We start from the raw sequence: 16,286 nt of genomic DNA on the forward strand, positions 1-16,286 counted from the left end.
GTTGCTTTAAAAAATACATATTTTGGCCCTTCTAATATCTTTATATTCTGTATGTGTTAGTTTTGTAAAATTTTAAAATCTTAAATAACTATATTAATGATGTTACTATTTTGAAAAGACACTACAAGTACTGTGTACAGAATCAATAATTATCTAATTATCTTTCTGTTTTGTGTGACATTTATCCTAAGTAATTAAATTTGTAGTTATATCTTAAGAGGTCAATTGAGTCATTCATTTTAGATCATTAGAATAATCTTGTATTCAATTATGTTGAGTGAAAATTTTGCCTTATTTATATCTTTCTATAGGCAAATGAAAAACTCACAACATAGTTTATAATGTGAATTTTCTCCCCATTTAAAGTTTCCAAAATAAAATTATTAAAATGTTTTTCCCACTTATTCTGTGTTTCTGTGTTGTGAATACATTTTGTTCAATGAAAATATGTCAAATATTAATAAAATGAAAAATTTTCCCATTTCAGACTGTTAGTTTGGGTGTCAAAACAAAATCTTTAATAAACAGATATAATTTAGAGGTTAAAGATATATCTTGGTGATTCTTTTCTAAATCAATTGAAGGGTTATTAAAATAAATGTTGAAAGTTCAGCAACTCATATCTGCAGATACTAAACAATAAATAGCACTAATTTAGTTTTCTATGTGTGATATTATATAATAAATGATTATTGATTGCGGGTTTCCCACTGGTGAAAATTTTATATTGAGGAATAATTATAGGATTAGGAGAATGTTTTAAAATATATAATCTCATTTTCATCTCTTAAAAATTCACAAAATTTAAAAAAAAATCACATTTTCAGTGTTAAATACTCTCATCCTCTATAATTTCTGCTGTATAAATGGAGATATTTGTTTTGTTTTTTATCTGTGGCTTAGAGGCATAATTGGATCAAATCACAAATATTTAGATTTCAATGGAATCCTAATGTTTAAATCATTTGATGATTTAAGTCATCTTTCTATAGGTCAGTTTTCATCCAGAAAAAAAAATAGTGTCCATGACACATTTTTATTATTGCCTGAAAAGATTATATCCTTAGAAATCTAATAAAACTCTAATTGTACAGTAACATATTTATCTAAAGGCAGATTCATAAGTCACCAGGTCATAGAAAGGCTAAAAATATGAACTAGAGCTACAATGATTCTATGTGCAATCATGCTTTCATGCATCCACTAAACATACACAACTCCAAAGGCAGTTCAAAGCATGACATGGAAAGGTAAGGCACTCTACCTTGCATTCTGGACAACCATGACTTGGCTGCATGGGATCACCAAAGGATATTTAAAATGAAGAAGTAGAAAAAGAGCAGCAGGGGTGAAAAGGAGAGAAATAAGAAAAATGTGAAAAAACAGCAGAGTAAGTATGCAAGAATTATAGAATCAGAAATTAATATTAGATGTATGAAGGAACCAAAACCTCAAAAACCCAGTTGATATGATTCCAGACAGACTCATGATTCAAATTTAAAAAAAAAAACAAAAAACAAAAAAAAAAACCTTACATTTGAAATATTGTTAATAGCCAGGGCTAATGCTTTAGTTAGCCAAATATTCTTGGTGTTATTATTCAATAACATCTTGTAACTCCTGGTATGGCTAATACAATGACTGCTGAAATCTCATGTGATATAGTATAATCTATTTTGTAACTGAAGATTTTTCATTCCCTACTAGAAGTTGCAGATTCTCATATTTTTCTGCACTTTTTTTAATGTATTCATAGAATGAAAAACAGTAAAAAATTTTTATCAATAGTAAAGACAGAAATAACTGAAAATATCACACTTCACTAAACATAAATACACATAATGTTTTCTTCTGCCCAGCACTGTGATAATTATGAAACAACATCTGTGATCCAATAGGCATTTCTACAGAGAATGCTAATTTTTATTTTGTCCTTCCCTACCTCTATGCTCATTCCTTTATCCTTTCCTATAGCAACTGCCTTGATGGTCACAGGTAGTTCAATTATCTCACACTCCACTATTATAAAAATAAATAAGAAGGGCTCATGTCTCACTAATTGAATTCTTGATTGCTCACCTATTCACATACTGCTGAATAGAATATCATTAAATTATGCTGGCTAGGTCCATTACAAATGTATGTTATCTCATCTCAACTGGGTTTTCACTTTAGCATAACAAATATTCAATTCCTGAATAGATTCATTATACTCACTCTCCATAAAGCTTCCCCTGGTGTCCCTTTTTCACATCCTTTCCACTAAAAATCCTGCCTCCAATTTTACAGAAAAAAAATTACAGAAAGAACCACCGCTTTTCCATATCTATCTCTGATCATTCAGATCTAAACTTCCCCCTAAACACATACCACACACATACAATGCTTCTATCATTCTGGTCTGGAACAAAGAGTTGATCCTTCTTACCATAACTACTCTAGATCTTGTCTCTTCCCATCTTCTCTAGCTATCTAGTACTATCATGCTACCCCCTCCACCTTTTCTTCCTCAATATTTCCTTATTAGAGTTTTCCATGCTTGTTAAAAACATGTTCATGCCTTCCCCAATGCCCACTCCATTCTCAACAAACTCTCACTTGAACCTAACATTCACTATTTACCCCAGGAAAAAAGAAAGCAAATTTTTACTACAATGTGCAAAGCACTGTGATAAATTATTTTCATATATTATCCCAGGTGATCCTCACAAAACCTTTCAATATTAGGATAATTTTTACCTCCCCCCTCCCCCCCCCGTTTTACAGTTGAGGAACTTAGGCAGATACAGGTTAAAAGATCTATCCAAGGTCACAAAATCAGTAAGTATCTGAAGTCGAATTTGAACTCAGGTTTTCCCAGTTGTAGGCCTAGAATTCTATTACTGAGCCATCTAAGCTACTTATAGATAGTGCTTGAAATCTCTTCCCTTCTGAACTAATCTTGAAAAAAGCCACTTCTTTTTCCACTGTCTTCTAAACTTGGTAATTTGGCTTCCAATAAAATTTTTGAACTAAAATTGTTCTCTCCGAAGTTAGTAATGATTTATTGGTTGCCAAATATAATTACCCTTTTTTTTTTTTAAAGCCTCATCATTGACATTTCCATAACAATTCAAATTGTAGGTCACTTTCTTCTATATAGTCACCTCTGTAGACTTTCCTGTCAATGTTGTCTCTTCATTTTACTCCTATCTTTCTGACATCTCTCTTCAATCTCCTTTTCTATCTCCCAAGTACTTAAGCCACTTTAACTCCTCAGATATAAATGGGCCAGAAAAGCCATAATAGTGCTCAGGTACAAAAAACATTTATGAAAGCTTTTAAATATTATTGATAGGCCAGAACATAACACTTACCACATCTCACATAAACATTAAGCATCTTCAAAGAGTTCATACAGGCAATTGATAGATTGTAGTAGTTAGAGAGTTCAAAAGAAATCTATTATATTCTTGCCAAATTAGAATTTTCAAAGATAACTAAATAGTTTTGAGCAAAAAATTTGATAGATACTTATGAATTATGCTATATGTTCTTGTCCATTTGGAAATTAAATTATTTTAAAAAGTTTTGAAAGTTGCTTTGACAAGGTCAATACACTTGAAAATTTGATTTACTTCTTAAATTTTACTATATTAAGTTTCCTCTATTGTAATTGACACTGATATAAATTGCATGAAAAAATATGCATTAAATAACTTATGAGCTCATTTGCGTATGGATTTTTGAGCATTAACTGCTGATTAAAACAAAGTGAATATCAACTTGTAGCAAATATATGCAATGGGCAGGAGATCAAAAGATCAATTAAATTATATGGCAGATAAGACTGCTGATATCAGTGTTTTTCAAATCAAAGGACAATAAAAATAGGATTGGAAAGGACCCAAGGGGCCCTCTAGTCCAAGTCTGTCAATTTAGAAATGAAAAAACTTAGGCCTAGGAAAGTTAACTGATTTTCCCAATGTTACCAAAGACATAAGCATCAGAAGAAGATTTCAACCTAAGTTCTTAATGAGGGATAACTTTTGAAAGGAGTTGATTAATACAGACATTTACTGTAAATTTTTTCTTCACTTACCCTCTCCCTGGAAGAAGATAAACTTTAACAAAAGGATCAGAATATCCATTGTTGTCTCGGGGAACAAGATTTCTTGCTTGAAGAATGTGGATAATAAGATTTCCAAGGTGCTTGTCATAGTTGATTTGAAGCTATAGTGAATATTAAAATATTTGGTTAAGTTAGGGTTTTTTGACCACATTCAAGTAAAATATGATTCCCTCAAGGAAGCATTCTCTGATTCCCGTAACTCTTAATGTCCCTCCTATTACAATTGCATGAGCATTTTATTTTACAGCTCCCTATTGCATTTAATGTGGAGAATTTTACATTATTAGTATGTGTATTGGAAGACAGTACAGATGTTTAGTAGACTAAGCCCTGGTATTGTAGTCAGACCTGATAGGGTTCAAACTTCACTGGCAATAATTCCTAGTTGTGTGACTGTACACTTAGCCTTTGCCAACCTCAGTTAAGAGTCCCATTACCTGGGAAGTTCTCTCAAGAAGGAATTGTTTTTGTGTATGTTTCTTTGTATATCTTGGTGTACTGTAATGGTAAGGACCATGCCTAGGTGAAGGGGCAGGTCAATTCTCCAAGAGCTTCCACAGCTGTGAATCATAATATCTGAAGGAGCTGCAAAGCAGCCTTTACTGACACAGGTGACACAGTCCCTTGTGGATTGGGAATGAAATACATTGGAGGCAGAGGGAAGAGGAGAGAAGTCAAGTAATGCAACAGCCTCTCAGTGGAAAGGCCGGAGTACAGCAACTGCCTCATAGTCTCCTTGTTTCATCATCATCCTCTCACATGAAGGGATCCATTCTACAGGTCTGAGTTAGACTTCCAGCAGAAACTTGCTATTGCTATACTGTAGGAATTTAGTAAATTCTAATAAACTCTGTTCCCTCATTTTTCAAATTAGGACAATGGTACCTAAAGTATTTATTTCATAGGTTTCTTAAAGGAATTGTATGAAATAATATATATGGAGTGCTTTGCACACTAAAAGTTTTATATTGTTCTTATGTTCTGTCATTTTTCAGTTGTGTCTGACTCTTCAAGGACCCCATTTGAGATTTTCTTGGTAGAGATACTAGAGTGTTTTTTTCATTTCCTTCTCCAGCTCATTTTACAGATGAAGAAATGGAGGCAAAGTTAAATGACTTGTCCAGAGAAACACAGCTAGTATATGTCTGACACCAGATTTGAACTCAGAAAGATGAGTTCTTAATTTCAGGCGCAATACTCTTATCTACTACAACATGTGGCTACTCTATTGCTATCATTACCTCCCTATAAAATCATTGAGAATAAGAATCAGCATTATCTAAATTCCATTTCATTCCCATTCTTAACTCCTACCCTCAGAAATTAGCACAAGTAGTGCTTTATAACTGTGTATCCCCGATTTTGTTGCATTTTTCTAGAAAAATAATTTTCTCTTGATTACAGCAGTATTTGCTTTCATTTAATTTAAATGAATAATAGCTATTCTACAAAATAAATGATTTAAGCTTTATTTAACATTGAAGTAGTTTATTTAACTTCTGGTTCTTGTTGAAGGTAACATTTTATATTTATATATGTTAGCGTTTACACAGTCATGTGACAACTATATTTCTTCATTTTACAAATGAAGAAAATGAGTATTAAAGAAATACAAATCATACAAAGGTACATCTAGTATCAAGTTCTCTATTATTCAATTCTTTCTCAATGTCTATTCATTTCAAAGGAAAAACAACAAATGTAGGCATTATTAGCATGGGTTTCTAAAAGGGAAAACTACAGGAATATCAATTTCATTTTACAATAAGTCTTTGAAGTTTACAAATATGAATTAGTTAGAAGCTTAGCCTAATTCTTTTAATATTTACTGGCTCATTCAGAATCAAACACATAATTGATAACTTTGTTAGAACAAGTAATTTGCTGTCTCCCCTACATGATTAGCCAGAGGCATTAAGATAGATACTACTTAGAGACAGATACTTCTAAGAAGATAAGTATGATGAAAAAGGCAGCAATTAATGAATTTTTAAGTGTTGTTATCCTAACTCTTATGATAATCCTACAACTTTTTTCTTATTCTGTAGTTTCCAACTGAACAAGAGCTTGAGATAAAATAATCTGTTAAAGTCTTTTTAATCCTGGAAACAAGAATAAAAATACTATGATATTACTATAATTGATGGTCTGAATGATACTTTAACTATATCTACATAAAACTGACACACTGAAAAAAAGAAACCAATTAACTTTAAAATGCAAAGTGACAACCAGGTCAATAAGAAGCAAAATAATTGGTTCTAACATCTTGGTAATGAATTAAATGATCATTTTGGCATCATATAGATGTTTGCTTCTTTTTAGAAATTTTGTTCCCATTAAATTAAAAAAAAAAACTAAACCTATAAACAAATGAACATATCACAAATTTTATATAGGGGATTTTTGTTGAAAATGCATCAGGCAGTTAGATTGTCTACCCTACTCTTTCAGACTGAGTAATATCCATGATCATTGAGTACTAAAAACAAATTGAATGGTGCTTTGAAATTACAGGTGGTAAAATATTGAGTTAATTTTGTCATTTATTTAAACTCTGAGTAGGTTTGACATTGGTTTCTGGCAAAATTCTACTATGGTTATTAAAGAGATGAGTTCTAAGCATTTATATTTCAGAACAAGTGATGCCAGATTCATTCAGTCTTTGAAAAAGTTCCCAGACTGTGGATGAATCTGATACCATTTATCTAACATATTTGAAATTTATAAAGCATTTGACAATTTTTTTCCTACTCATGTGAAAAATGTGGAGAAATATGAATTGTACTGTAAGGTATGTTTAGAACCGAGCACAGAAAATACTAATAAATGGATTAATAATCAACCTGGAGCAAAATCTTTTCTACTCAACATTTTATTAATAAGCCTTGACAATTTGGTTTTCTTCTGTGATATTTTTTCATTAAGACTGGAATAAAGACACAATTGGTGTACTCAGCAGATTTGCAAATAGTATTCAGCTTAGAGGGATAACAACTTGGAGATGAAGGAATTAGGATAAAAAAAATCTATATAAGCTAGAACAGTGAGTTAATGCTAACAAAACTTATAGATGAAATATAATAGATAATATTAATAATGCAACATCATAACTTCTATAAATTCAGAATTAATAATATCATATATTTAGAAATGCAATAAAAACTTAGAAGCTATCATGTCCAAATCTCTTAGGTTACAGAGGAGAAAATAGACACAGAGAGATTAAATCAATTACTTGTGATTATAGAAATCATAAATACACAAATATAGAATAGATAGTGCTGTCTCCAGATAGCAGTTCATATGAAAGAGACTGATTTCTGGACAACAAGCCAAATGAATCAGTAATGTGATGTGTCAGCCAAAAGAATAAGATAAGAATTAGCATTATCTAAATTCCATTTCATTCCCATTCTTAACTCCCACCCTCAGTACTTAGCACAATTGGTGCTTCATAACTGTGTATCCCTGAATTTGTTGTATTTTTCTAGAAAAAATAATTTTTATTGATTACAGTAGTATTTGCTTTCATCTAATTAAAATGAATAATAGCTTCTGCCTCACTGGATGTACTAAAGTCTTTGACCATGTGGGTTACAGCAAATTTTGGTCAGTTCTCAGAGTAGGAGAATCAGATCATCTTAAATAAGATGCTTGTCTCCCGAGGAATCTATGTTCAGGTCAAGAAGAAAGGAAGATGACAAGCCTATATATTGTTATCTTATTTATTTAACTTATATGCACATTATATCTTGCAAAGTGCCAAGGTGGCATGAATGAATCAAAAGCTAGGGAAATATCAAAAATCTCAGCTCAGATACTACCATTCTGAAGGCAGAATATGAAGAATTTGATGAGGGTGAAAGAGAAGCATATTAAAGCTAGTTTAAGCTTAACATGAAAAACAAACAACAACAACAAAAAAGTAAGATCATGGCTACTGGTGTAATGATGCCAGTAATATTAGAAGTCACAGGGATTGATGAGTGGAGTCATAGAATTGTGTAATATTCTGATAAATAAGGGGAGAAGAAATGGAAACTGTCAGATTTAAGAGTGCTAAGACAACTGCCATCATGAAATTTCTCCTTGGAAGGAAAGCAATGGCAAATCTATATAACATACTAAAAAGCAGAGACATCACTTTGCTGAAAAAGGTCTATACAGTCAAAGCTATGGTTTTTCTAGTAGTGATATGGCTGAGAGTTGAACTCTAAGTTGAGTGCCATAGAATTGACATTTTTGAATTGTGGTGCTAGAGAAGACTTTTGAGAATCTTTTGGATAGCATGGAGATTAAAACAGTCAATACTTAAAAAAAATTTTGACCACATATGAGAAGATGGGACTCATCAGAAGAGACCCTGATGTTGGGAAAGATTGAAGGCAAAAAGAAAAGGGGATAGTAGAGGGTGGGATAAGATAGATAGTGTTGTGGAAGCAAAAAATATGAGCTTGGAGAGATGTTAGGAGATTGTAGATGATAGAAGGGCCTGGTATATTTTAGTTCATGGGAGCACAAAGAGTTGGACATGACTGAACAAGTCACCCCACTCAGGTGACTCTTCATGGGTTTTTAATGGTACCTATCTTTGTTTGTATATATATGTATATATTTATCTATCTCTCTATCTATAGAGATATATATATATATATATTTAATGGATTATGTGGATTTTACTGGTGCCTATCTTTGTCATAATATATATAAATTTATTTATTATATCTATCTATCTATCTATCTATCTATCTATCTATCTATCTATCTGTCTCTCTCTATATATATTTATATATAGGCCTTACCTTCAGGCCATGTTGCTTTTGCAACATAATCTATTTCCACCCACAATATTATTTTATTTATTTGGGTAACTTTATATTCCATGACCAAGTTATTCACTTTATCTACTGCCCTGGTAACTGGGCCTTTGATTGATGGGTCTTCATAATTTCTAGCTCTGTATGTTGCAGGTTCATGACCACCTTCCTGATAGAAATTTTTTAATAGCGAACCTTTCTCTCCCCTTCCCTCAATCTATATGTACACCTATACTTTCGTTTTATCTCTTTTCTTTTGGAATAGCAATCAAGAATTGGCATTGACCTTTCGAGAAGGGACATGTTAAACAATTGTTCTATGACTCCACTCATCATCCCTGTGACTTCTAATATGAATATATTATATAAATATATAAATCCTACTTCCCTGGCCACCACTCTTCCAGATGTATTGTCTTTCTGGTTTAGAACATAAGCATTTTGAATGTAGAGACTGTCATTTTTTTCTTCCTTAAAAAAAAAAAACCTTACCCCACCCCCTCAAAAAATGCTTGCCAGAATCCCTGGCCCATAATGTTTAATACATTACTTTTAATTCTCAAATTTAGATTAGATAGGTAGTGATCACAAGGTCTATTTATGCTTTACATTTATTTGGAACCCCTTCCTGCATCATCCCTCAAAGTCCACCAGCACAAAGAAGCTATTAAACAAACATTTCCTTGCTACCTGATCAGTGAAGAGTTCACTAATATGCAATGGAATCATATGTACTTAAAGCATTTTTTAAGTAGTTGAAAGTGATTAAGGTTTTTAAAGTTATAGCCACTAAAAAAAGTGAGAATGTTTTGAATACTAATTAAAGCAGTAACATTCTTGGAGTGTTTGGACCTGTTTTCAAAAGCCTTTTTAAAAGGAAGCTGAGAGGCTATTACTATCTCTTTTTAGAGCAGAGAAATTAAAGACCAAACAGCTGTAATTATTCAATGAAATGATTTCCCTTGTGGACTCAGGGATACTGTGTGTGGGAGTTGAAATTAGATGTTAGGTTTATCTATGAGAAAAACTGTGGGGAAAATAGTGAGTAACAAGGTGAAGAGAAACTTCTTTCTCTTGAGAACTGTCCTCACATTTTAAAAGAACATTAAAAAGTCATTTTATAAGGAATGAACCTGGAGAGAGATTGTTAAGAATATGAACTTGAAAGAATCTAGAGAGACTTTTCTTGTCCAAGTTGAAGATTAGTTAGGGAAAACTGGGAGAAACTATTGTAAGTTTTGTCTAACAAAGAAGATTCTTATGAAAAAGATCTTATTTGTTATATTGAATAAAATAAATGTTCTCAGAAGTGAAGTGATCTGCAATTATACGAGAGAGTTTGAGAAGATGCTAGCTTTGGTTTTTCATAAAGATAAATTATTTTAATACATCATTTTATTATTGATTTTATTGTCAACAAATTATATATATGCACATATATATAATAGCTTTAATGTTTTTAATCTGAAAAGATTAGGTTGTTTTAGTATAGAAAGAAACATGAAGCAACTACTATGGGAAAAATAGGTCTACAGGTTTTAAAATAATATCTGATGAACTGAATGATTTTTATTTCATTTGACAGAGGAATGCATTGAAATTTTACAAATTAACAAAGAAACATATAAACATACCCCCTGTATTACCTTCAAAATCTGAATGACAAGATTAAATATGTCAAGTAGCAGCTTGAGAGAAAACCTGAAAATTAACTTTATGATCTAAGTAATCATATTACATTTTGGGGGAGGGGTGTCTTCTAAACCTTGTTACCATAGGGTAAGTGATTAATTTTATTTCATAAAAATTCCTTCAAAGTAAAATATCATGCTGTAAAAATTAACATAAATTAAATATACTATCTTAAATAAGAAGGAAAGATTTTGTTTCTTGGATTCACAATATCAATAATGCCAGTAGGGAAAATGTTACTCAAAAACATACAATAATCATTGACTTATTTTATTTTCATACCTGAATTTCTCCAGTAATTGGATGAGAGACAGACTTTGTTGCATCAGTGGGCTGTAATATTAAAGAACATATGCAAACATTATTACATGGAACATTCATAAAATTAGATATTTTAGCATTCTGAAATTCTATTAATTTTGCTGGTTACACAATTTTGATTTGATAGTAAATTGCATACAATTTTCAGTTGATCTGTTTCAAATACGGTTTCTAGTTACACATTATAAAGAAGAAGCCTACAAGTTGTCTCTACATAAATCACTTTTATGGAGCTGACTTTTTAAAGTTATAACTTAATATCAGAAATAGTAATTTTTTTAATACTCCAAAAAAACACATAGGGATTAGAAATTCATCTTAACCACTTCCAATGAAATATATAATTTATCTATTAAATTGTGTTTACCAAAATTGGATATGAAATGGGGGAGGGGACTCAATAGTAAATTATGAGGTTTTTATTCATATATATATATGGTTTTTCCATCACTTTTATTTCCCAAAATATCGTTTTGCCCTCCCAGACAGTTATCCCTTATACATTTTTTTTAAAAGAATACTTCAGTAAAACTAATTCATCAGTCAAGTGTAACAGATTATGTAGGATCCCTCATCCTTAGTTTTCCACCTTTGAAAAAAAATGAGAGTGGTACATTCTCACATGTGATGCTTTTATAATAGGAAATAGAAATAAGTAATACAAAATTGTCAGGCAGGTAAAATTTATTTTCAATGTGCTTCTTTCTTTCTCCTGTAAATGTCTTTTTTTCCATATGCATACTGACTTCCTATTGCTTCATGAGATATAATTAAAATGACAATATTACCCTATATTCCAAAATTTTCCTTTTCCTTATTTTCTGCATTCATCAAAATTTTATCTATTTTATGATACTTTTATCAGTTAGGTTTCAGGCATGATAGTTCATATTTTTGTAAATGTCCGCAAGTTTATTATATATTATCTCCACTTTCCAGATCAAGAAATTGAGATTCATAATGGTAGAATGAATTGCTCAAAATTCAAGGTTGGTAAATGGAAGAGCTGGATCTACAACCCAATTCTTTAGATACCAATTTCAGGATTCTTTATGCCATATCATGGAATCAGTATTGAAACTGATCTTTGTTAAAACCAGGCATAAGGACTGCTTGAAGACATTGAATTTGTTATTCCTTCCTATCTCAAATAATAAATGGAAATTAAATTGTTTCCAAATAAATTATGTTGATGGCATAAAATTTAGGCATTAAATTGTGCTTATAAAGGTATAGTATAGAAAGGTATAGTATACAAATTTGATTTTTTTTTCCTTATAGAAAGGTCCTACATATAGCCAATCATTTATAGCAGCATATTTTTTTTTCAGTTGCAAAGAGCTTAAAATACATTAGACGTCCGTAGGTTGGGGAATGGTGAAACAAAATGCAATATGTGAATGTAATGAAATATTGCTGTGTTACAAGAAATGATAATAAGATGAATAGAGTAGCTTAGGAGAGGACATATGGATTGATGTAAAATGAAATAAGCAGAAACAAAACAACAATGTGCCAAATGACCATGATAACATAAATTAAAAAGAACAGTAAAACAACTGAAACAGAATGGTGTGAAATGATAAAGATCAAGATTATCCCTAAAGAAAAACTGTAAGAATGCATTACTTTTTAGAGAGGTGGGACATTATGGATATAGGATACTTGACATATTATTGAAGTTGATTGATATGTTGGTTAAAATTTGCTGTTTGTTTTTTTTCTCTTTTTATTCTTTACTATAAATGATGCTGTATATAAGGGGATTAGGAACTCACTATTCAAAGAAATATTGCAAAATAAAAGGTTTATTTTTCTTTAATTAAATATAGCAATATCCATTTATATGTATATAACCTAGATATTTTAAAGAGACTGCTTATTACTGTTAAAAATTCATATAGTTTAGTAAAATTTTAAAAAGATATTTAATTATGCTATTTCACAAATACATTTTATTTTTGAACTATTGTACTAAATTATCGATTTCAAATTCTAAATATGTTGCCAATAATGAAAATAAACTCTAAATAATTTAAAGAATACAAAACAGGGAAGCACATCTAGGCAGAAATTAACCTGAGGGAGGGCTTATTGAACTCTTGCTTATTATGAATTGAGAGTTTGGTATGATATTCAAGGAAGTTAATGCAATCCTAGACTTCCTTATTTAAGAAATAGGGTCTAGAATATGGAAGGTGATAATCTTTCTTGCCAGATTACCTATAGAATGGTTTTCAGTTTGGGGCATCATAGTTTAGAAAGAACATTGAGAAACTGGCACTCTCAAAAAGAGAAGAACCAAGATACATCAAGGCTTTGAGTTCATGCTATATGAGGACTATGGGAGGAAAATTAGTGTGTTTAATTGGGAGAAAATAAGACCTGGATAGGGGGCATGATAGCTCTTTTTAGGTTTTTAATGTACTGTTATATGGCAGAAGGGTTTGATTAGTTATATCACAGCTCAGAGGACAAAAATAATAGTAATATGTAAAATTTGTTAATAGGAAAACAGGTTTGATGAGAAGAAAATCTTCTTTAATATTAGAATGATCCAAAAATTGGATTTTTTACCCTATAAGATAGTAAATTCCATCCCTTTTACTTGATGTTTATAAACAAAGTTTTAAGGAAATGATATAGAGGGAAATATTTTTTTTCAGATATGGATTCAGCTAATTGTTTTCAGAAGATCCTTTTAACTATGAAATTCTTTTATTGTGTTTACTAGACCATCCACAAATCAATCTTGGATCCCCTTTCCAAAAGACTATCATTACTCCCAAAGGCATCTGAATTTTTATACTGTCTGTAGCATGTATATGTAGCAAACCGAAGAAGATTTGTGTCACCTAAGTATGACTACTTTGAGATAAGATGTGTTTTCAGAAAATCACCCGTTTTCAAGGAGATTATGGCAAACTGATAAAGGAAGAGGCAGAGTATATTGAAAAATCTGGGTTTGAAAGCCTTTTAATTTCAAGCTGATGCTTTTTACTAAAGAACAAAAGAAATAAAAATAATTTCTCCCTCTCTGCTGCAAACAAACAAGCAAACAAATAAACAATTAATAAAAATTCCTTCTTCCTTGAGTTATATGAGAAACATGTTTTGGCCTTTCTCTTGCTAGGGAGAAATAAGAGAGCTAGAGAAAACTGACCTCCTTGTCAGTAAAATGAAAGAGCTTGCAACTTTTCTCAAGGAAATGGGCTGTAACATAATTAAAATATGTGCAATTATGCATAGAAGTCTAAATTTACTTGATGTTAATAATAATATATTGAGGAATGTGGCCTAATTTGAAGTCGCCACACAGTTCAATGCTATAAATCTTAGAAAATTTACTTAGTAATGAAATCCTGGGATTCTATTTTATGTGAAAATATTAAAATGCTGAATCTATTAACTATAGTAATTCTTACTCATTGTCTTGATTACTGTTAGGTAGCATAGTAAATAGAGTGCTGCACTTGGAATTAGGAAAAGCTGAATTAGAATCATGCTTCAGATATGTAGATATAGATGGATCCACATTCTCTTATTTGGTCAGTAAAATATTCTTTCCAACACAAAAATGCATCAAAATTATCCCTGAGACTTCAGCAAAAATAGCAGAAAACCAAAAAAACCACCTGATTTCTTGCACAAAATAAAAAATACAGTACATCAATACATCCAGCAACATCCTACTGTGCTGCTTTGATCTTTCATTAGTTACCAAAGAAACTATAGAGTATTTTTTTTCCATCTCCACATGACATCTGTCAAAAGAAATACTAGCTAGATTTGTAAGTGACTAGACATTGAAAATCTTTGTATTTTATTCTATAAATGCAAAATGTACTTAGGTAGGCATCCATCACTCTGGTTAATTCTAGGTATTTCTAATATTTCTTAATGTTCCTAGATTTAGAGGATTAACAGATAATATGCGACTAGGCAGACATAATTCTATATTTGAATGTTTGTTCTGGAGAATTATCTTTTGCGAAGAATGTATTCTAATACCACACTATAAGCTTTTCACTTGAACCTGGTCCTTTTAGTAATGTTAAATCTCAGCTAAAGCATATGGGTTTCAGCAGGATTTAAAACATAAGAATTTGACCAGCCAAAGAAAAATGCTAGCTGCCTTATTTCTGATGCCAGCTTCATATAGTCTCCTGAAAAGTCACATTAACAAATTTATAAATAAAAAAAAATCCTTGTCCAGTCTTGCATATCCTGCTCATTACTTTATAGAATAACTATCTTTCAAATGATGTAAAGCGAAAGATTTTTATCAAATTTCTCTCGGGATGTTCTAAGAAATATGTGATATTGTCACGTACACAAAAAGAAACTACTATTTTGATAAGGATGGGGATACTGGGGCTGCTTAATCTTAGACTCATAGGTTAAACTCTATGACTCTTTAGAGCAATTGAGTAGAAGTATCTATCACATAATCAGTTGGTTAACAAGAAGTTAGTAAGTTCTTATGATGTGCCAGGAACTGTGCTAAGTGCTGAGGATTCTAAAGAAAGACAAAAAACATAGTTCTTATGCTCCAGGAGTTAGCATTCCAATATTCATGATAGCATATAGATAACTATGTAATATGATAATAGATAGGTAGATAGGAAGAAAAAAAGAAGAAAGAAACAAAGAGAAGAAAAGGAGGAGGAGGAAAAAGAAGGAAGACAAAGAGAAGGAGAAGAGAGAAATCTCAGGAAGAAGGAATTAGAAAGTGATGACAAGGTCTAAGAATGAAAAACATCCTAGGGAAAAAAAAAATCAGCTTGGGAGTCAGGAGAATTAGGTTATAGTCCTTATCCAATGAGCTATCTGCAAGACTTTGGCAAATTATTTGATATCTCTGGATCTCAGGATCCTGAAAAGAGGGAGTTAGACTAGATGGTCCATTCTAACACTAAAAATCTGTGATTTTATTCAATATAAAGAACTTGAATTCTGAAAAAGGAATGAAACTGTTGACTGAGAAAATTACATATTATTTATGTTTGTGTGTATAGCGAGCAGAAAAGGAAAGTACTTTTTAGTGGACAGAGATGCCCTGGGGAAATTTTATAAAGGCGAGAAAAGGAACACACACATACACACACACACACACACACACACACACACACACATATCCACATACATTTATGTGTATATATTTGTATCTAGGTATGCATATAAACATAGATAATTATGCATACATACTGATGCATACATACAATGCATATAAAGTAATTATATTTGAATATACCTGTATACCCACAGTACAATCTCTAAATGTGCATCTGTGAACATACATGCATATATATATAGATTCTGTATTTGCATAGTAGTTGTGG

At 31.3% G+C, this 16,286-nt stretch overlaps 1 protein-coding gene across 5 annotated transcripts in view; it reads right to left on the minus strand.

Moving 5' to 3' along the window:
• PCLO (piccolo presynaptic cytomatrix protein) overlaps positions 1 to 16,286 on the minus strand; it is a 538,245-nt gene that overhangs the window by 119,982 nt on the left and 401,977 nt on the right. For 4 of the 5 annotated variants that reach the window (XM_052001569.1, XM_052001566.1, XM_052001568.1 and 1 more), the window contains exons 14-16: positions 10,906 to 10,956; positions 4,082 to 4,212; positions 1,265 to 1,291 (exon numbers count right to left, since the gene is read on the minus strand). In XM_052001569.1, the coding sequence (XP_051857529.1) occupies positions 1,265 to 1,291; positions 4,082 to 4,212; positions 10,906 to 10,956 (209 nt within the window). The remainder of the gene's footprint in view (positions 1 to 1,264; positions 1,292 to 4,081; positions 4,213 to 10,905; positions 10,957 to 16,286) is intronic. The other variant, XM_052001567.1, reaches the window with a different exon arrangement.

This window comes from Antechinus flavipes, chromosome 5 (genome assembly GCF_016432865.1).
Source record: "Antechinus flavipes isolate AdamAnt ecotype Samford, QLD, Australia chromosome 5, AdamAnt_v2, whole genome shotgun sequence".
Classification (NCBI taxonomy): Eukaryota; Metazoa; Chordata; class Mammalia; order Dasyuromorphia; family Dasyuridae; genus Antechinus; species Antechinus flavipes.